This window comes from Calypte anna, chromosome 2, assembly GCF_003957555.1.
Source record: "Calypte anna isolate BGI_N300 chromosome 2, bCalAnn1_v1.p, whole genome shotgun sequence".
NCBI lineage: Eukaryota > Metazoa > Chordata > Aves > Apodiformes > Trochilidae > Calypte > Calypte anna.
In genome coordinates this window covers 43,775,260-43,798,088 of record NC_044245.1, presented here as the reverse complement: position 1 = coordinate 43,798,088, position 22,829 = coordinate 43,775,260, and the positions used below count along the sequence as shown (strand labels likewise).

The window sequence follows — 22,829 nt, the reverse complement described above, 5'->3', positions numbered from 1 at the left end:
ATGTTTATTGGTATTTCCTTTTACTTGGAGGCATTTCCTTAGTTACTTTAGAAATCTATTCAACTACTGTCATCAAGGGTAACAACACATTTAAATGAAAGTATTCAAAGTTATTTTTTAATCTTTTTTTTTTTTTTTTACCCTTTAAGGAGATGATTACTAGTCTAGATTTCCACATATTTTCGTTTTCTCCCTCTGTCTCTACTTCCCTGTGACCTTCATTCCCCCTAAGTCTCTCACCCTTTCCCATACTGTCTTCTCTGGCCATCCATCTCCCTAATTCTGTCAGCAGAGACATAGGTATCAACTATGTGCCCATCTTCAGTGACAAATAGGCAGACTTAACAAACGAATTAATGCTAGAATTCAGACTATATTTGAGTCACTTATATTCCTCCCTTGGTTTTTTTTTTTTGCGCTCCCTCGTTCCCTCATATTCCTCCCTTGGTTTTTTTTTCTCGTTCCCTTGTTCCCTTCTATTCCTCTGTTGGTTTTTTTTCCTCGTTCTCTCGTTCCCTTCTATTCCTCCCTTGTTTTGTTTTTCTCGTTCCCTCGTTCGCCTCTTTTCCTATGTTGTTTTTATTTTTTCTCGTTCCCTCGTTCCCTTCTATTCCTACCTTGTTCTTTTTCTCTTGTTTCCTCTTTCCCTTCTATTCCTCCACTGTTTTTTTTTTCTCATTCCCTCGTTCCCTCCTATTCCTCCAGTGGTCTTTTTTATCGTTCCCTTCTATTCCTCCAGTGTTTTTTTTTTCTCGTTCCCTCATTCTCTTCTATTCCTCCCTTGGTTTTTTTTTCTCGTTCCCTCGTTTTCTTCTATACCTCCCTTGTTATTTTTTTCTCGTTCCCTCATTCCCTTCCATTCCTCCCTTGTTTTTTTTTTCTTGTTCCCTCATTCCCTTCTATTCCTCCAGAGTTTTTTTTTCTCGTTCCCTCGTTACCTTCTATTCCTGTGTGGTTTTTTATTTCTCATTCCCTCGTTCCCTTATATTCCTCCTTTGTTTTTTTTTTCTCGCTCCCTAGTTCCTTTTTATTCCTCCAATGTTTTTTTTCTCGTTCCCTCAGTCCCTTCTATTCCTCCCTTGGTTTTTTTTCTTGTTCCCTCATTCCCTTTTATTCCTCCCTTGTTTTTTTTTTCTCGTTCCCTCGTTCCCTTCTATTCCTATGTTGGTTTTTTTTTCTCATTCCCTCGTTCCCTTCTATTCTTCCATTGTTTTTTTTCTGTCGTTCCCTCGTTCCATTGTATTCTTCCATTGGTTTTTTTTTTCTCGTTCCCTCATTCCCTTCCATTCCTCCCTTGTTTTTTCTTCTCGTTCCCTTGTTCCCTTGTTTTTCCTCCAGTGGTTTTTTTTTCTTGTTCCCTCATTCCCTTCTATTCCTCCCTTGTTTTTTTTTTCTCGTTCCCTTGTTCCCTCCTATTCCTCCGTTGTTTTTTTTTCTCGCTCCCTCATTCCCTTCTCTTCCTCCAGTGTTTTTTTTTTCTCGTTCCCTCCTATTCCTCCACTGTTTTTTTTCCTTGTTCCCTCAGTCCCTTCTATTCCTCCCTTGTTTTTTTTTTCTCGTTCCCTCGTTCCCTTCTATTCCTCCGTTGTTTTTTTTTCTCTTTCTCTCGTTCCCTTGTAGTCCTCCCTTGTTTTTTTTTTTCTCGCTCCCTCATTCCCTTCTATTCCTCCCTTGTTTTTTTTTTCTCATTCCCTTCTATTGTTCCGTTGTTTTTTCTTATACTCTGCTCACAAAGTCTCACTGACTAAACTTTCGTTCCTATAAAGGTATTCACATTCAACACTGAAACCTCTTACCCACTGCCAAATCTGGTCCACAGTAATGAGCTTGTTCTGAGGTTTTGGGGAGACACTTAAAGGAGGGCAGTAAAAAGGATAAAAAGAGGGATTCTGATATAATCCTAAAAGTTAAATTTTCTTTGAAATGCATAATCAAATGAGTGTATTTTTTTAACTTATATACTTGTGTGCTTATCTCTGAGTGATTGTTTACAGTGTACAGCAGAAGTCTCTGACCATTTTCAGAGCACCATTTTATTTCTTAGCATAACTGATGAGATGATGATGAAGATGAAGTTTTCTGTAAAATGTTTTATAAATGCTCTAATAGATCTTGTAATGATGCTTCAAATAGTCAATAATTGCAGTCACATGAGGTTCAAATGCTTTAGCAGAAAAGACATTAGAAAGAAATAACACAAATGGAACAGAGAGGCCTTTTCTGAGTAAGTTACATAGTTAAATTTAGCTGTTCCTAATGACCAAATGGGTTTTCTCATGAGCTATCTGTACACTGACAGTACTATAACTGTCTTTAAAAAAGTATTAATGAAATTTTATGTAGCTCACCAAATTAATTAAATTATTGGTGTATTCCTTGTTAACACCAAAATGTCCTATTAGAGGCAATAGCAAATCAGTGGCCTGATTTGGCAAGTGGCAGTGTTATCTTTTTGTGAATTGGAAAGTCATTAGTACCATTAGTTATTATTTTGGCTTCCAGATGATACCTCATATGTCTGTTACTCTTAGTATTTCAATAGTTTCACAATCCATTTTTATTTATGTGTAAAATAATGCATAAAAAATAAAAGGATATGCTAAAGAAACATGAGGGAACTTCTAAAATACTGTTTCTTTGAAATTTATCTCATTTTTCTTTAAAAGCTTTTAATGAATTATGACGTTGAAAAAAACAAACCTGGAAAAAAAACTGGAACTTTGAGTTTGTTTTTTGGGGCTTTTTTGTTTGGTTGGTTTTTTGTTTTTAATAAGACATAAAAGAAAAGAAACTGGAGAGAAACCCCTTTGAGTACGTTCAGATATAGAAGATATATAGGATTCTAGGAGGAGCACCAAAAAAACAAAAATCACAGCTATTCTAACAACTTGTATGCAAAGCAATTAGGATTCATAGTTTCTATGGCTGCAATATAGCTCCAGCAGAAAAGTCACAGTCCTCATAATTTTGTGGAATGTGGGAGACTAAATTCCACAGCCATTTCGTACTGTAAATGCAATGACAAAAACCCAGCTAAAACTGCAGGAGTGCAAGTATGCCTATGGTCTCTAAACTTTTACATTCCATCTTAAAACACAGATCCTATGAGGAGAGGCTGAGGGAGCTGGGGCTGTTCAGCCTGAGGAAGAGGAGGCTCAGGGGAGACCTCATTGCTCTCTACAACTACCTGAAAGGAGGATGGAGCCAGGCAGGGGTTGGTCTCTTTTCCCAGGCAACTGTCAAAAAGACAAGAGGGCATGGTCTTAAATTGTGCCGGGGGAAGTTCAGATTGGCTATTAGAAAGAATTTTTTCACGGAAAGGGTGATCAGACATTGGAACGGGCTGCCTGGGGAGGTGGTGGACTCTTCGTCCCTGGAGACATTTAAAAAGCGACTCGATATGGCACTCAGTGCCATGGTCTAGTGACTGTGGCGGTAGCTGATCAAGGGTTGGACTCGATGATCTCTGAGGTCCCTTCCAACCCAGCCTATTCTATGATTCTATGATTCTATGAAAAGGAAACATTGATTCAGCTTCACTTGCTTCAAGTTCTGCTGCAGCTTCCACTGGACACCACAGTGTTCCTGGGCAAAAGGCTATTGTGGCTGAGTTGTCCTGTAGCCTGCTTCTCTGTTTAGGAGTGAGAAATAGTGTTTGCTTATGCTGGATGTTATACAAAGAGCTCATGAGGCATGCTGGGATGATGAAAGCTGAAATAATATATGCTCATATAAAATTAGTTTTGTATACATTTTTAATAAGAGCATTAAATAAGCATCTAGGTAGAGTAGATATGGCTCTTGTAGTGGATGTTCAGCATGGTTAGATGGCACAAAGAGCTAAAGGTGAACTTTTTTCCCTCAACCTGGGGACTCTGCAATAGAATGAAATAAAATACTGTCTTCTACTTAGTGTACAATGATCATTCATGGATTAACATGGAAGACAGCCCCAATCTATAAAACATGACTGAAAGCTGCAAAGAATCAAAAACAGACAGACAGCAGTCAGAGAAAAGTCTATCAGTTTGAAGTAGACTGAGCAGTAGTTGCAATATTGATAGCCTGTGACCTTTCAATATCCTTTGCTTGTCATAGCTTCAACACGTAAAATGAAATACCATCATTTGTTACAGCATACAGGCTACTATACAAAAATGACTAGGTTTTGATGGTGGTGTTTTTTGGGTTTTTTTAAAATCTTTAAAATCAGTGTGGAAATATCCTTCCTATTTTCTAGCTTTGGAGTGCAACTGTCTGGCATGCTTTTCTGAGCTACTAGGGGTTGTTGCTAAATCTATAAGGATTTAGTAAATCTATAAAAACTGGAGAAGAGCAAAAGGTTATTACTTAATGACTTATTTGCAGCTTCTGTTATAAATTCTCAAGGCAAGGATGTAGTGATATCTTGCACTTTTTTGTTACTCTAGTAAAAATGAGTAAAAACTGAAGCCAAGAGTTTAACGCCCAAGAAAGCAATTCTAAATTTTGATATGTGATACATGATGTAAGAATAAGTTTTGAGCAGTTGAGTAGAATGGTTATGGTATCCCTTTTTCATAAGCCAAACACAGTAGAGTATCAATAAAGTATCAGGTATCATGACTGAAAAACAATTACTGGGCATATATTTTGATTGATGAATTTAACTAAATATATATTTTGTATATAAAAGAGTGGAACAGAGAAAAGCATAAATTCATCCTTAGAAAAATTTCTACAGTTTGATAGGACCTATTTAGTAGATCAAAAATTATATGTAACTGTTGCTTAATTCATTAACAAAAATATGTGGTAGATCAGTTTGTCCTAGTCAAAAATTTTCTTCAAAAATACATCCTCTGTAGAAACTAATTCAGAAGGCACAACTGGAAAATGAAAAACCAATTTAATTAATTAATTTAATTAATCAAATCGAGATACTATTACATTTTAACAAATTGTTCTTCCCAGTCAACAAAGGTAACTTTTACAGAGCATTTCATGTTACTTTTTGCTGTTGTCAGAATACTTGCTGTTAGAAAAATAGAAATGGACTGATATTACATGGAGTTGTTGATCCAGTGCCAAGAAGAAAGCATAATGGAAACTACAGTCTGAAGAAACTATTCATGATAGAGACAGGGTTCCTTCATCTTGCTTAACCATGAAAATATGTTTGAAATATGTGTTGGAATGTCCTTAGAGAACAGAGAAAATGCATCAAATGGGTGACAAAGCATGCATGTTGTTTATGACATAGAACTCTTAACCAGAGATAATGAAACATTATGCTTCTGTGTTTGATATACTTGACTAAAAATGGAGACACACAACTGCAGTTCTAAAGTTATAGAAAAGACCAAGAAATTTAAAGAAGTAGAAGTTGGAACCTGCTCTCAAGGACAGGATCAGTACTTAAAAAGACACTTCCTTTTTGTCAAGCTTCCAGTTCAGTATTCAGTCAGCCATAAAATATCTTTCAATCAAAAACAAGATATCTAGGAGTTCCCCATTATTATAAATTATTTTTACTTATTTCAAAATACCTGATTTTTTTACATGTTTTTTAAATTATATTTTAGGACATATATAGGGATGTACACATGTGACTGTACACCATGCAGAGGGACATAGATGTAAATAGGAAAAACATCTTCTTATTATATAAATATAAAGTCTTCCATATGTCCAGTGATTTATTTTAGCAAAGAGATTAGAGCAAATCAGTCAGTATTATTCCTTGAACCTAATGTAGTGAAACATGTTAAAATTACTTCATATCATACTGCCTGGAACAGTTTCAAAATCTTTTCAAGTGTTAAAACTCACCTTCAAAAAGCTTGAATAGCTAAGGAGTAAAGGATTTTCTTTTCCTTATGTAACTGCTGAGTATTGCTCACTCACATGCTGAGGCACCTTGTAGTACATAGTGTAGCCCGGAACTGGAAATACACATGGGATCTACTAATGTACCTGGAAAGCTGAAAAACCAAGTGCTAGCTACTTTAGATTTGTATAGAAAATTGTGACTCAAGAGAAAGCTAATTGTACATTGAAGTTGCATTGAGGAAAATCTTCATCTTTTAAGAGAGCAGATCTCTGAGAGGAAACAAAACTTTGAATAAGAATGTAATATGAAATTTAAGATCATAGGAATGTAAAATTCTTCTGCAACATTCTCTCATAGTTTAAGGTATATAAAAAATAAAAAAATGTGTGTATAAAGGAATTCCAAATCTAACTTCAGAATTGTGTTCCAACTAATGAATAGAAGTTCCATGCTTCTTTCTCTTCCCTTTAATTGAAAATCTCAATTATTGACCATGTGATTACAGCTTCCATTCATATTCAGTAGCAGTTTCCATTCATATTCAGTAATATATTTCCTTCTGTTCATAGCCACTTATGTACAACAATACTACAGCAGTTTTTTCATCCTCTGTGATAATCCTGGATCAACAGCTTTTGTGGCCAAGGTTGGTGGCCTTTTCTTCCTCATTTTCTGCAGATACCATCCCAGTGACTGCAATCTCATTGTTAATAATTCTCTGAGGCAGCTTCTTTTTACCTTCCTTTACCCTTGCCATAGGCTTTACCTTCAGCAGCAGCATCTTTTCACTTATGAACAATTTCACCCTCATTTTCTCCTTTCTCAAGAGTTTTCGTTTATCTCTTCAAGTATGAGGTCCTTTTTCAGCTTCGTTTTCTGGTATCAGGGATGTGAAAAGAAGATGATTCTCTGAGAACACTATATCTAGGCTGATGCAAGACTCTAGTAGTTCATCTACCTATACCGAAATATATACCTGATTTTGTGTATACATTTTTGTTCTGATTTTATGTATACATTTTTGGTTTGATTACTGAAATTTTCTTCACTCATCTGACCTCTGACACACAAAGTGTTCACTCTTAATTAATCTGTGACTAATAAGATCATCGTCCATGCACGCTGATGAAAAAACCTGAGATCACACTTTGAATTCTCTTTCTGGTTTCCCATAGTAAAATTCAATTTATTTTCTTTGCAAAGTTTTGCCTTTTCTTATATATCCACCTTTCTGCTTTATTTCATACTTCTCTCTGTGAAGATTTCTAGAGCAAGGGAAGTCCACCTACTGGGCTTAGCTCTATGCATCTTAAAATAAATAACAATGAAATCATACCTCAAGTATATTATTTCTCTTAGATTTCCCAGTGTCTGTTTAGGGCAAAAGCAGTGTTCTTTCTAGGTCAAAACTGCCAGATGGCTTTTTTGTGACCAAAAACCTTTCCATAGGAAAATATCCACAAAGGCAAAGGACTACTACTGCTACTAGTTGCAGAATTATAGAATCATGGAATTGTTAGGATTGGCAGAGACCTTAAAGATCATCAGGATCCAGCCCCCCTGCATGGGTAGAACACAGGTTACACAAGCCCTCACCCAGCATAGCCTCGGACACCTCCAGGGCAGAGGCATCAAAAATCTCCCTAAGCAACTTATTCCAGTATCTGGCTACCCTCACAGAGAAGAATTTTTTCCTAATATCTAACTAAATCTACCCTCTTTCTCCTTAAAACCACTACCCCTTGCCCTGTCACTGCCCTCTCTGGTGAAAAGCCACTCTTCAGCTATCCTGTAGGCCCTCTTCATGTGCTGGAATGCTGCTATAAGGTGTCTTCAGAGTCTTTTCTTCTCCAGAATGAACAGCCCCAACTCTCAGCCTGTCTTCATAGCAAAGGTGTTCCAGCCCTCTGATCATTTTTCTGGCACTTCTCTGAACCCTCTCCAACAGCTCTTTATGGAGCTGGGAGCTCCAAAGTTTTTAAGCAGTATTCCAGGTGCTGTCTCACAAGAGCAAAGTAGAGGGGCAGAATCACCTCCCTCACTCTGTTGGCCATACTTCTTTTGGTGCAGCCTAGGATGTGGCTACCTTTCTGGGCCGTGAGTGCACACTGGCAGCTCATGTCAAGCTTCTCATCTGCTATCACCCCCAAAGCACTTTTCCTTAGGGCTGCTCTCTATCCATTCTCCCCAAGCCTGTATTTGTGCCTGGGATTGCACTGACCAAGGGGCAGGACCTTGCACTCAACCATGTTGAACTTCATTAGGTTGGCATGGGCCCACCTCTCCAGACTGTCAAAGTCCTTCTGGATGTTCTGCCTTTCCTCTAAGGTGTCAAACACACCACACAGGTTGGTATTGTGAGAAAACTTGCTGAGGATACACTCTATCCCACTGTCAATATCTCCAACAAAGACATTAAACAGCACTGATCCCAATACTGACCCCTGAGGAACACCACTCGTCACTTGCCTCCACGTGGACACTGAACCATTGACCACAACTCTCTGGAAGCAGCCATCCAACCACTTACTTATCCACCAAGTGGTCCATCTGTCAAATGCCTTGCACAATAATAGTAAGAATCATAATAATAGTAAGAATCTGTCATTTACATAGCCATTAATACTTCTAATATGGCAAATTCTCGAGAAAGACTGTGGGAAATCTTCTCTATTTTGGTGTGGTTGCACTGGCTCAAAGGCCATAGGTGAAGTGTTCCTCACCTAGGACAACTGTGTTTTAGTTAAAATTATTTTGAAGGGAATACATTTTTCTTTGACTTAGACAAAAATTGTATTTATTTAAAATTTTTCATATTCATCACAAGAAAAGTACAGTTACTTTAGTTACTTCTAGCATATTATACATTTTTATTCTAGGGAAACAAACTCATTTTCATGGGTCAAGTTCACACTTTTCTCATTTAGTCAATAGAGACCACTTCTGGGAAACAGTTTCTAGTGCATCAGAAGTTGAAAACTACTGGAGCATGTGTTTGCACAAGAATGAAGCATCAAGCAACCTGCTATTTGATAACTGTTCTGCTTAATTTTCTGCAACTGTGATCAAAGCTATGGCTAGCAGTCTGACAGAAATACATTTCCTAGTTTGTTGAAGCATTCTGACATAATCCAATCATAAAACTTATTGAAGCTCTCCAAAGTGAGATGTTAAAGTTAAAACTTTGCTTTTTAGCTGAAAAAATCATGAGCACAGGAAAGTTATCTGCTGGAGACCTCTTAGTTGATAATATCCAGTTGTGTGCTGTTGCCAGCAGTGTACAAGCCCTTACACAAAGGCTCTGCTTCTCTGAGTTAGATTTCTTAGCTTTGCTAACTGTATTTGAAATTTATGTCAGAATTTCACCCCTGTAGCTGGTAAGAAAACTTCTCAATAACTGTCCTAATTTTAGTAATGAATATTTGATAAGTTGCATTTTTTTCCCCTTTTGTCTCACTAGCATTTGTTTTATTTGTAAATAGTAGGCATAAGGTTTTTTTCTTTTTTCTTTGTGTTATATGTACCAAACCCATCTGTGATTCTCTGGTAAGAGACTTTCTGTTTCCTTGCTTCATCTGAGTTTTTTTCTAGATACCATTTTAATGTTTTAGGGCTATAAAGATGAACTGCTCATACCATGCAGAGGAAGAGGGAAGTTTTCCAGTGCCTCAGACAATAGCATTAATATTTACTTATTTGTGCTGGGGGGAGAAAAAATATTTGAAATATATGAAGCTGAAATATATCAAAACCAAGTTTACCTTTCCTATTGCAGCATAGCATGGACTCAAAATAAAATTTGCCTGTACCACATAGAACAGAACAAGAACAATTCAAGCATGACCATAATTAATCAAACAAAAGATTCATCATTTGTGTCTCCCACATTGTTCATAAGGAAATGGCGGAGGTGGGGGTGGGTGTAGAGAAACAAGATAAACCAGGTGTAGAGAAACAAGATAAACCAGGTGCCTCGAGTTGCCAAAGAGTGGGTGTGAGTCCACCTGTGCCTGGTTAGGGCAGGCCCCCTATTACCAGGGGGCCAATAAAGGTGGGACACACACCCACAGAAGGCACCTCACCTCAGCTCACTCTGGTGTGAGGCATGGAGAGGCCAGCAGCTCCTTGAGCCTCTGGAGCAAGAAAGGCTCTTCCTGCTACACTTCTACCCTGGAAGCGCTGTGTGGTGGCTGGAGTCCTGGAAGAGACCAGCAGCTCGTCGAGCTTCAGGAGCAAGAATGGCTCCTCCCGCTACAGGTGGGGGAGAAAATGTTCAGTTTTATAAGTTACCTTCCCTTTGCTGAGTTTCATTCCTTTTTGATTGTTTTGAACCTACCTCCATTTGGTGCCCAGTATTTCTTTACCTGGGGAAGTAATGGAAAGTTTATCCCTCCTACACTCCACGTGCCTTGTTTTTTTTAGACTCTCTGCATATTCCAGTTAAGTAATTTATTTTTCAGATTGAAGACTCACAAATTATTCCATTATTCCTCCTACATAAGTTTCATTCCTTACCTCTTTTATATACTCTTTAAGAGAAGGGGCCTAGAATGTCACATTATATTCAAACTAGAGGAACCATGGTTCACAGTGGCATAGCTGTATTTTCTGTACTCCTGTACTAGCATTTAATTGAATTTTTAACTGGTACTGAACAGTCATCTGACTGTTTCAATGGAACTACCTAATATAATCCTACGGTCTCTCTTTTGCACAATTATAGTTAGCTTGGAGCTCATATTTTTTAATGTGAAATTATGATAGTCTTTTCCCCATGCAGCACTTTACATTTTTCTCCACTTAATTTCAGCCTTTTGGGCTCATAAGACATATTCTGCTGCTGTTCTTCACAGTGCTCTCTCACCATCAGTACTCATTCTATATAACCTAGTACCATCAGCAAACTTTCTTCTCTTTCTGTATACTCTCCTTCCTATATAGTTTATAAATATGCTGAACACTACAGGTACCAGCACTGAAGATTTCCACTGTTAGAACTGAACATTTTCCACTGCTTCTTGTATAACCAGTTCTTTTACTGTCTAAGGATCTTCCTTCTTATACTATAACTGCTTAGTTACCTTAAAAGCCTTTAGTGAGGGATTTTGTCAGCAGCCTTTAGGAATGCTTAATTTATTACATTAATCAGATCACCTTAATCCCTATGTGTATTTGTACTTTCAGTGGGTTTGTAACAAAGGATTTTTTCTTTTGTAAAAGCCAAGCTGATTTTCTCAAGCAGATTATAAATAATCAGGTAACTGCAGTAATTCTGTTCTTCATTTTAGCTTCTAAGACTTTGCATGACATGGACGATAACATTACTGGTCAGTAATTCCCTGGCTCTCTGGAGAAGGAGGCAATTTCTAAAAATGTTTAGGTATGAAAGCAGTTTTATGTGAGAAGTTAGTCATCATTCTTAATAATTCAGATATTTTATCTTTGAGTTGCTTTAGAATCCGTGGGTGAACACTTTCTGACCTTCATGATTTGTTACTCTTCATTTTGTCTATCTTTTCCAAAACTGCTTCAAAGTGAACACTTGAAAAAATCCCTTTAGAAGGCAGAGATGCACTCAAGAGATCACTCCATTTTCATCCACATAATGAAAATAACACATTTATCTTCTCTGTCCAAAGTTTTCCTTCTGTATTCTGTTCATATCTATTCATCTGCTGGTCTTACAAAGTATCTGGCAGGCTGCGTTCTTCCAACATCTTTCAGGAAAGATTTGTTATGCATTTTGTTTTGGTATCTGATAATACAGTCCATGCAGGTTTTTTATTACCCACTTTTGCCCCAGATAATAGGAGAAATTGTCATTTGGTTCGTAGGTAGGCAAGGTGCTTGGATTTTGCATTATTTTACCTCTTAAGGTTCATCACATCATTGTTCAAGTCTGATAATTTTTCCTTGATCTTCATAGAGACTTCAGATTTCATGTTATCTCTGTGTTTTTTAGCACGTGCCTTATTTCCTCTGTCCAGTTAATTAATGAAATAATGGAGAATCCAAGAATGATTCTTGAAAAACTCAACCAATATGCTCATTCCCTTCTCACATTCCCTTGGATCCTTTCCAAATCTTATCCTATTTGCAATCTTCTATATCTCAATTACCAGTCTTCCATAAGTGAATAGCAAAGAATATATTGAAAAATGTCCATATTCCATCTCTGTTATAAAACCAAAACAACACAAAAAAACTGTCCTGCAGAAGAGTAACAGATGGGTTAGCTACACTCTGCCCTTGATGGATTTTGTTGTTTTCCAGATAAATTTTTACATTTTACTTGTTATTTGTATCAAATTATATTTAGTGTTGAGTAAACACTAAATGGTTTTCTGGGTAGTTTTTTTTCTTTCTTAAACTTGCTAAATATGTAGGTTGTTTGTGAATCTTTCTCTTTCTGCATCCCTTTGTTCCACACTATCTATTGTCCAAATTTGATAGGTTCATGTATTCTGGCAAAAGGACTTTCCATTTCATGCATCATTTTCTTAAGTCTGTTTTTGGATAAACATTATCTTGTCTTCTTAGATATGTCTGATAGTACTTGTTCAGAATTTGTTCCTGATGTAGTCATTTACATTCTAAACCCTTCTTCCTATTAGCTACTCTACTCATCTTTTTTACATTGTCTCTTAATTTCTGTCATGTAGGAGAAAGATATTTCTGTTTCATACTTTTTGTTCAATCCACAAAAAATAATTATTATTTTTCTACTTGAAACTTTTATGATCATTCCCTTGTTTCAGACTGTGAGTTGATAAGAGGTTAAGGGAGGATCTGTACAAAGATAACATAATATCATGCATGTAGCCATCACACTTCCTTTGTACTTAAATATTTCTGTGTTCCAATAAAGTATGATCAATACTGCTGCTTAAGGAGAGGATAATGTAGCTTTTATTGACCCATAAGTGAAGAGTACAGAATCGTTCGGATTTTCACTAACAGAAGAATTTTTTGTTAAGGTTAGGGCAATTTTTGGTAGGAAAAGACATTGAAATTCCTTTAAAAAATCACAGAAAATGCAATATTTTTCTTTTTAAAAACTCAAGCTTGTCTAATAATTATAGTAAAGAAAGTTGTGATACTAATTCTTCACTATAGAAACAAAAATTTGGGTGGTAAATGCAGGGCTTCACTGATAAGAAGCACCACTGTGCTTTCCAAGTGTCTTACTCAGTTAAGCAGGCAGTTTCTGAAGCACAAAATCAACTTGTAATAAACTAGAGGCTTAATGAGACCCAGCAACTACTCAATGCAGTCACCAATTTCCTGATTTCTGGTGTTTTCAGGCCTTTGTCAACAGAAGCTAGCAAAAATTTGAATGTATTTTCTGACTCCATCATTTTAAATTACATTTTTTTTCACTGTTCTTTCCTCTTCCCTTCTTGACTCCTTTCTTTTTGTTTTTAGCATTTGAGAGCTCAATACTATTTTTACAGTATGTAGTGTCTGACATTCTACAAAGCTTCATTAATTTACAACTGTTATGATCTTTTAAAATCCATCATTGCACTTACAGCCTGAGAAGACGTGTTTATTTTAAATTGTAGCTTGATTGTAAATGTCTAAACTGATGAATTTTCCCTGAATAGAAATGCAGCATCTCATTTTGGCCTTCACTTGGGCCTAAAATGGGTCAGGTCACTCACTAAAATGTTTCAAGCACTGTGTCAAAGTCAAGTGCATAGTTACAGCTCCACACAGACATTTTCCTGCATAGCCCCAAGGATCTAACACTACTTTCAGGAATACAGCATTGCATACCTATGATTAGAACCAGCTCCTTATATATTCTCATCATTTACTGTGATAGTTCTTTTTCCCTCGACACAGTGAGAAGTCAAACCTCAGCATTCTTATTTACAGATGATGTGCAAAGAAAGCAGAGCTGACATACTGATTGACCTTCTGGAGCAAAAGATAAGGTACTCAGTATTTGTACTGTGAAAAGTTCTACAGTTCTTCCTCTTAGGAACATATCTCATGAGCTAGCAAACTGCCTTCCTAAACACAGGCAGTGACTTAGATGTCTAGGTATTCTGCTGAGATACTCTGTGTTATTTGGAAGTAGGCTCAAAGGAACTGAGCTATGATTGTAAACTATAAATGAACATTCAGAAACTTTTCATATATATATATGTATATATATATATTCTGTAACACTAGTCACTTTTGCACTTTCTTACACTGGAATTGAACTTATGTATATTTTAATGTAATAAACCATCATTTATCCTGTATGGAATGGTATTATAAAAATGCAATGTGTTTTAAAAATACGTTTTGTTAGCTACAGATTAAATGAAGAAAAATAAGAGCCTGGGTTATGGTGATTCTGGAATTTGTAAATGTAAAATTCCAGTAACCATTTTAAAGATAATAAATGAAATAATCTCATTCTGTATCATCTGTATTCATTTCAGACATGTAATTTTTTTCATTTTTCTGTTTACAGTACCACTCCACAGATCCAGGTTAACACTCAAATTGTGGTCTTTTTGCTCTTTTTCAGAATCATGGATGTAGTGCAAAGTCTTTTGAGCCACATTATTTGACTAAATTATTAAGTCTAAACATGATAAATTTGTCAACCCAGACCAAATGCAATCCAGCATAAATATAATCTGATAGGACTTTGATATTTTAGTTGGGGTAGGGCTTTGTGCACAGGTCTGTGGTAAGAGGACAGGGGGAAATTGTTTCAAAGTTGAAGATGGGAGATTTAAGTTAGACATTAGGAAGAAATTCTTTAATTTTAGGGTGGTGAGACACTGGCACAGGTTGCCCAAGGAAGCTGTGGCTGACCCCTCCCTGGAAGTGTTCAAGGCCAGGTTGGATGGGGCCTTGAATAGCCTGACCTAGTGGAAAGTGTCCCTGCCCATGCAGGGGGCTTGGAACTAGATGATCTTTAAGGCCCCTTCCAACCCAAACCATTCGATGATTCTATGATTCCCAAGCATTTGTCTTCTGTTGTCACTGAATCTAAAGGCAAAAATGCTGGTCACTATTACTGAAGAAATATATATGAATTTGTATGACAGCCTTCTACTCTATACAATCCTGTGGCATAGCAAACCTGGTTCTGTGTAACTGTTACCAGAACAATTGTATAGACCTTTAAACTTCTCCTCTGAACTAAGCTTATTGTACTAGAAGGAAAGGCAGATGTGCTCTAGAGTGCAGCTTCATTTCCTGACTTTATGTACCCACCACCAGCTTCGAGGCCTCAAATGTGGCCAAGAGCTGTTGGCTCATCTCAGATGTCCTGCACATTGTGTCTCATCTGCTGAGCCTATGGGGATTGTCTTGGTTATTCCAGCATGTCTGTCACTAGGCACTTCAATTTTGCATCTAAATTAATCTCTTCAAGTTGAGCTCTCTAACTCCAACTCAGAAAAACATCTCATTTCAAGTTGGCACTTATATTTTAGCAATTTGAGCTAATGTTACTTAAGTGTGTGGATGATGCTAAGTATGCGACTAAGGTGTCCTTAATGTTCTGTAATGAACTCATGCTTCTTTATTTTGTTTCTTCTGTCTTCATTTTCTGTGTTTCAGGTGTAGTGGGAGTGTCCACCCCCTTGTAAAGATGAGGTGGTGAGGTGTGCTTACTACAGCACTGCTTTAGCTGCAAGCTGCAGCATCACACCTTCAGGGAATGATTACTGCTCCTTCCTGTTACTTAGTCCAGACTTATAAGGGTGGGATATACCAGTCTTGTGTTGAAGACCCAGGCAGGATAGATTATCCTGCTTATTGTAGACAGGAAGACAAGTAGGGCTGACTGCCCAGCTGCAGCCCAGGGGCATGTTTTAGCTCTTCTATGAGATGCTGTCTATTTCTGCTTCTCAAGACGTGGCACTATTTGTCTTTCCAGTGTGACATAATCATGACAGGACTATGCCACTGGGAGAAAGAAGCTGTTGGGATACTTGCCTGTCTTCAGCCCTCTCCCTGGCTTTTACAGTAGCAGTCGTTTTTGTACATGTTGTTATGACAGCAAGCAAAAGTAAGATTTCTTCAGATATTGTAAGATCTGTGAAAACAATTTACAATATAAAACCCAGCATAGTCATCTACTGCTCAAGATACCTTACAAAAATTAATTCAATGATGTCTATAAACATGTTCTATTTTTTTTCCACTCTACATCTCTTAGAGATGGAGGATTTGGAGGAGGATGTTCATCATTTTGCATATACCAATGCAACTTAGTACTGACATGTAGTCTAATTGGTTTTAAAATGGAATTTTGTTTTCTGAGTGCTAATTTTCAGATGACGAATTTCTAATTGATTTTCTTTTTATGAAGGACCATTGATTCATTTCCTTCAATGAAATTCAGTTGGCTTCCCAAGAGAATTTTTGAAAAGCCACTGAATACAATGATCTATCACTGTTGCTTTCTTTCCACCTTGCTTTGCTCTCCATTTTGTTTACAGTATATTCTTTTTATTCTTCCCTAAGCAAGCTTAGACTAACAAGCATGTATCTATATATGAGTATGAAATGAACTTTTTGTAAAAAACACATCTTTATTAAAAGATGGATCGAAGTTTTTTGACATTCTCCCTAAATACTAGATATTCACTGTGGTGTCTGATACATTAATATGACAGCTGTCTCACATTTGTACCAGAGCTATTCTAAGAAATCAGTCCGGGTTGCAATGAGATTATTTGAACTGATGTTATTTTACAAAAAGAGAAATTATTTTTTTCCAGTTTTTGATAGAGTTTACTGATTTCCGTTTTACTGAATATTTACTTGCAAACTGCTTATATGGTATTTATGGGGCTATTATTTATGAGCCTCATATCATACAGCTCAGTGTTAATTAAACATATTCTTCCCACTTTACTTGTAAAAATTACCACAGTCCTTTAATTTCCATGGCTGGTAACAGCCTTTTTGTTACACTGCCATTTCATGTAAGCATCTATGTTGTTTTATTGTTATATGGAAAGATGTTTGAAGAAGAGCTGAACTGCCACTTCTGAGCAATAGCTGGCAGAGCCAGAAGCCTGGTGGTAGCTGTCAATGAGTCTGCTAATACAGTCAGAAACAGTTTCTTTACATACATTAATCTTGCATGTGATGTGCATCAATTCAGATCATCAAGCCGTGTGGTATGGTTGATGTGCTAAAATGAAGGGATGCCATTCAGAGGGACCTTGACAGGCTTGCGAGGTTGGCCTGTGCAAGCCATATGAAGCTCAACAAGGACAAGTTGAGCACCTGGTCACACACAAGGTCCTGCACCTGGGTCAGGATGACCCCAAGCACAAACACAGATTGGGCAGAGAATGAATTAAGAGCAACCCTGAGGAAAAAGGTGTGGGAGTGTTGGTTTATGAGAAGCTCAACATGAGCCAGCAATGTGTGCCAACTGCACCATGGGCTATATCTAAAGAAGCATAAAATTTCTTGTTTGCACTGCCTATAGGAAAGCTGGGGTAGGGCTTTGTACACAGGTGTGTGGCGAGAGGACAAGAGGAAATGGTTTCAAAGTTGAGGAGGGGAAATTTAGGTTAGACATTTGGAAGAAATGCTTTAATTTGAGGATGGTGAAGTACTGGAAGAGGTAGCCCAGGGAAGATGTGGCTGCCCCTCCCTGGAAGTGTTCAAGGCCAGGTTGGATGGGGCCTTGAGCAACCTGGTCTAGTGGAAGGTGTCCCTGCCCATGCAGGGGGCTTGGAACTAGATGGTCTTTAAGGTCCCTTCCATCTTCAGTCATTCTGTGATTCTATGTATCATTGAATTAATTCACAGCTGAGTTTATATGAAGCATAGTGGAGAGTGCCTGAAAGTTTTCTGTTACATCATGATATAGCAATTCCAGCAAGATAACAGTGCATAATGTGAGTGATAACTGCTAACTTCTTGGTGATCCTGTTTAAGAAGAGTTTGAACCCTGCTGTTTAAGACAGTGACAGGGAAAGAGAATGAATTCAACAAAAAATGAGTGAAAACCCATGCTGTCATTTTAGGCTGGTACTATGCATCCATCAGCACGGGAGGAAGGGGCTGGAGGGGAAGCTAGCGTCTTTAAATTAAAGCATGTACAGATCTTGCAATCCAGATCATGTTGTTATTTTGCATGCTATTTCAGACACATTACTGTTTTTTCTTAATTATATGATTGTTTTGATATTATGAAAGTATAGCCAGTGCCCTCTCATCCTAGTTTGCCAGGAGAAGTTATCCATGATGATGAACCATTCTTTCATATGGAATAAAAGGTGTAGTGAGATTCAATGACTGGATGAAGAAACCAGGCAAAGCCCAAATAGAAATAATGCATATTTTTAACACTGAATATAAGTGATCCTTAGAAGATCTTCTATAGGGGTGTGATAGCTTTGATTTTCCATCACTTTCAATTTTGAAATCAAGACTGAATAACCTTATGAATATGCACTGTTAACTCATTACTTGAACTATTGCATGGGAGTCTACTGAACTCCAAACTAGATTATCATAATGCTCCGTCATGGCCACAAAAGTCAAGGAGTTTCTGCCATTTGATTTTTTTCTTTCTTTTCACTCTTTACTCTTACTTTCTTTTTCACTATAAGTGAGCAGAGATGTAAAACCAGTGCATGGATTGTTTTTGTTTTTAAAGGATCGGTGCATAAAAAGTAGCTAATTATTTTTCAACAAACCCTTGTGAGAGTATTATCTCCATTTTACAGACAGAATGAGTTTCAGAGACAATGGGCTGTTGGTCTAAATTCATGCAGTAAGCAAGCAAAAAAGGACAACTGCCAGCAGTCATTCCTGGCTGATGTGCTTGTACAGTTACAAGTATTTACAGAGCTTTATCAAAGGGCTGTAAAGATGTTTCCTGCAGATGCCTCTTGCAATACTATAGAGATACAATAGCATTATGATTGCAGCTCTTCAGAAGGAATAGGCTAATTTCTGCTAAACACTTGCAAACCTGTTTTCAAAATATTCTCAAGGAGAAGCTAAACTAGCCTAGAAGGCAGGGAACTTGGAAGACAAGATGATCCCTGTTCCTTTTTCTTTCCACTCTTTTAAGATGTCAGCTTAAGGTAGTGAGTAAGAGATCTGCATAGGCTAAATAGGAGAAAAGAAAGGAAAATTGTTTTAATTTGTCCTAGTTATCATTGGTAACAGCATCAACCTGTAGAGTTTTTGACTTTATCGCACGGAAAGTATTTAGACAATTTTTTGAAATTTGGAAGATGTATAAACTCCATTTTTAATGAGAACCTGCCTGAGTCTACTAACAAGTCTTATTTAGAAAAAGAGACTTTAAAGCCATAGTACATAATTCACAAGCTCCAGTAAATTGATTTTGGAGCTTTGTAATGATGGATTTTGTCCTGTTGTTGACATTATCCACAAAGAGTGTATTACTTTACCACATTTATCTAAATGAAGGCTATTCTTAGAAGATTTTGTTCTGCTGGAGACTCTGAGAGTCTGATCTCACTGATTTGATATTGTCTCAAAAAAGCAATTTTCAAGTGAATAGGTCTGGCTAGGGTGGAGGACCTGGCCTGGCCAGAGCTGAGCAGGGGGTGACACCACAGGAAGAGATAAGGACTAAGAACTAACGGCTGGGTGGAGACTGCTCCCCTTTCCTGAGGGCCTGCAATGCTGGGACGTCCCTCCAGGCGCCATTACCCTGGGCAGGGTGGAGGAAGCCACCTTGATTGTACTGATGCTGATGGACCTGGCTGAGGGGGCTGGAACCGAGCGGGGAGTCACCTGGAAAGAGATAAGAACTGGTGACTGGCCTGGGGACTGCACCCCTCTGTGGCAGCTTCCCTGCAGGCAGCCTGTCTGCAATGGCTCTGATACCAATGCCCCTGGCTTCTGTGGCAGCTGCCCCTTGGGAACAAAAGGAACTCAGGGGTATATATGGCTGTCCATGCTGTGGCTCTTTTGTTGTCTCTTGACCCACCGCCATCTTGCATCAGACCCTGTCGAGGATCAGCGCCTCTTGAAGAAACTCACTGGGCAGCTGGGCCCCTGGTGGTGACTCTCTCTCTCTCTCTTTCTCTCTCCTTCTTTCTTCCCACTTTCTTACCCTTTTTCTCCACTTTTTTTTTTCCTCTCTCTCTCTCTTACATCCTTTTCCTCTCCTTCTTCTGCCTGGCTCTATAGATTTGTCTGTGTTAGTTGTCAAATGAAGTCTGCTTGCACTCGACGCTTCTATGGTTGGACTTTGTTTCATGGATCCAAAACAAAAGAAAATTTTACTGTTACCTTGGACCGTAACAGAGACTGAAAGGAATGTATTTTAATAATCCAGGAAAGTAATGACAGCCTGCCCTATTCTCTATTGACTGTTTATGTGTTTATGTATTCAGCAAGTATTAGCGGATCATCACCAATCAAAACCCTCTAAATGTCAAATATCTTCTGGTTTAATCCCTAAGTCTTTCTGACACAGGACTGGTAAATCTCAAGTCAGGGCACAACATTTGGAGCGCTACAAAAAATCATTCTGATTTTGGGAATCAGTTTTCATCAACTGTTTCATCAAATTACATAAAAAATATCATGCCATCCTATATTCTGCTTCCTTTGCCCCTAATAGTTCAAGAAAATTAACCAACCAAACAAACCAACTAACTAGAAAAAAACAGCATCAAGAGATTTTTGATAAAATTATGTGAAGTGTCACAAAATAAAGACATGCCCAAACAGAAATTCCTCTTGAAATCTGGAGCATTACCTTGCATGCTCACTAAAATCAATATTTTTAAAGGATACCTTTTACGAAGTTCCGTGAGTCCTAGAACAGAGCTCAGAGAATAAGCAGCCACAGAATAGGATTTTTTTGTCCTCATTCAGTGTAGGCTTTCTTTTCTTTTTTTGCTCATTCTCTTCTCAACACAGAAGATGGAACATTTATCACTCAAACATGTAATTGCTTCAGAGACATTACTTAATGACGCTTACCAGATCAGCTATGAAAGAGTGTGATCATCATCATTTAGCACATAAATAGCTGCAGTACAGAAAAATTAATGTGAATGTAGCCATTAACATTTATAATGCAGTACAGAAAAATTAATTTGAATGTAGCCATTAACATATATAAGTTTTTGAGTTCACCAAGGAAGGGATCCTGTGGATCCTCCTTACATTTGACAACGCCTAATACTATAGTGTACTGTACAAAATAATTACTCATCTAAAATATGCTTTTGCAATATATATTATCTGGGCATGTAATTAGGTATTGCTGCATCTGTATGCAAATGGAAAATTTAAATATTGTCTCAGATTTTTTTATGATTATATTTTACAGTACTGTTACTTACAGCCCAGTGGTTTCTTTAGTTTTTATTCCACTGTGAGTATTTATTTTAGGATTTTATGTGTATTTATTCAGATTTCTGTGCTGTAGAAACTGCTAATAAATATTTTTGTCTCTGTAACAAAAATATCTTTATGAGGATGCACGAAAAGCTCTTATTTTCATAGGCTGACATTGTCTATGTTCATTCACTTTCACAAGACACTTCTATTTAAAATTGCTTAGGAAGAAACGTGAAAACACCTCTTAAAATACCTTTGGAAATGTTGAGAATAACTGAATGATCATCTGTGAATGATCATCTTCAGCATCTGTCAGTGAAGGAATGGTCGATAAACTCTCTAGACAAAAAAAAAATAAAAATAGCCTATTATGTTAACTAATAGGTACTGTTTACTATGAAGTATTATACCAATAGGCACAAAACAATGAAGTAAGTTCTAAATGTTTAATTTATTCATTTACAAAACTCCCTTCAGAGCTCTTGTGTCTTTTTGCCTGACTTCCAAAGTTTTATTAACAAAAACTAGGCTGTGCTGTGGGTGACATCTATGGTTAGGAAAGACTCTGGACACTCACTTTCCAATGGGTAATGCATCAAAAGTAAAGGAACATTTTTAACTCTTACACATTCAAGAAATTGAAGGGGTTGATTGTTGGAAGCAAATTATTTCAGTGTTCATATTTACAGGAAAATGACTGGTGTGTGTAATCTTACTAACAGAGGATGGGTATCTTCCTCCTTAGAAGGTCAGTAGCTGAGTAACAGACTAGTGATCCAAAATGGATTACTTGCTTACCCAGCAGCAGCTATTCCATGATTTCATCATATCTGTTGCCAACGACAAGGTCTCAATGCTACCATTTTAATGAAATCTTATAAATCAATCATTTGGTTGCTATCATAGAAACATTTAACCCAAACCTCACTGTAAACTAGCACTTAGACTTGACTACCTAATGCTTTCCTTCCAAACAGAACCTGTCTAGCATGTGAGATAGATGTAGTATAATGATTTTCTTTTCCTTCTTTTTCCCTTTAGGCTTTTCCTGGAAACACAAACTCTGATAATGTGGTCCGGCATGATTTACAGCATCCAGTTATTGCTCGCTACGTACGGATAGTTCCTTTAGACTGGAATGGAGAAGGTCAGATTGGGTTACGAATTGAAGTCTACGGATGCTCCTATTGTAAGTTATTCCATGATCGTGGTTCCCACCACCTCCCCTAAAGAAAAACTGTCTTTGGATCTCAGATTAAGTCTGAATCTCAACAAGTACTTGTTACTTAGATTAAGATGTTGTGGGGTCACCAGTTTTATTACCCAGGGCTTCATGCAATATTTGTTGTAACCTTAACTTTGCTTATTTGTTCTTTACTGGAAGGTGCGGCATTGGAATTCACGATAGTGCTTTGAAGTTGTTACTTTTTATCTTCATGGTTTCTTTTGCAGAAGACTTTGCTTATTTTGTAAGTCTGAATGGGCCCGTTGAGGAAAAGAGAGTATTCAAACAAATGTCATGTTGAGTCTTGAAGACAACTGTGAAACAGGACATAATTCTTTGTCTGGTCCTAGAGATAAAATTAAAGCAAATAAACAAGAATTATATCACCATAGCCCAGACTGTCTAAATCATACATGATATGTTTTTCAGAGGTTTTTTCCTTTAGTATGTGTTACTATAATTTGTTTTGAAATC

At 37.4% G+C, this 22,829-nt stretch overlaps 1 protein-coding gene across 1 annotated transcript in view; it reads left to right on the top strand.

Annotated features, from left to right (window-relative positions):
- The window catches only part of CNTNAP2 (contactin associated protein like 2), an 816,026-nt gene that overhangs the window by 390,746 nt on the left and 402,451 nt on the right, over positions 1-22,829 (top strand). The window contains exon 4 of the mRNA XM_030444894.1: positions 22,172-22,319. Within this exon, the coding sequence (XP_030300754.1) occupies positions 22,172-22,319 (148 nt within the window). The remainder of the gene's footprint in view (positions 1-22,171; positions 22,320-22,829) is intronic.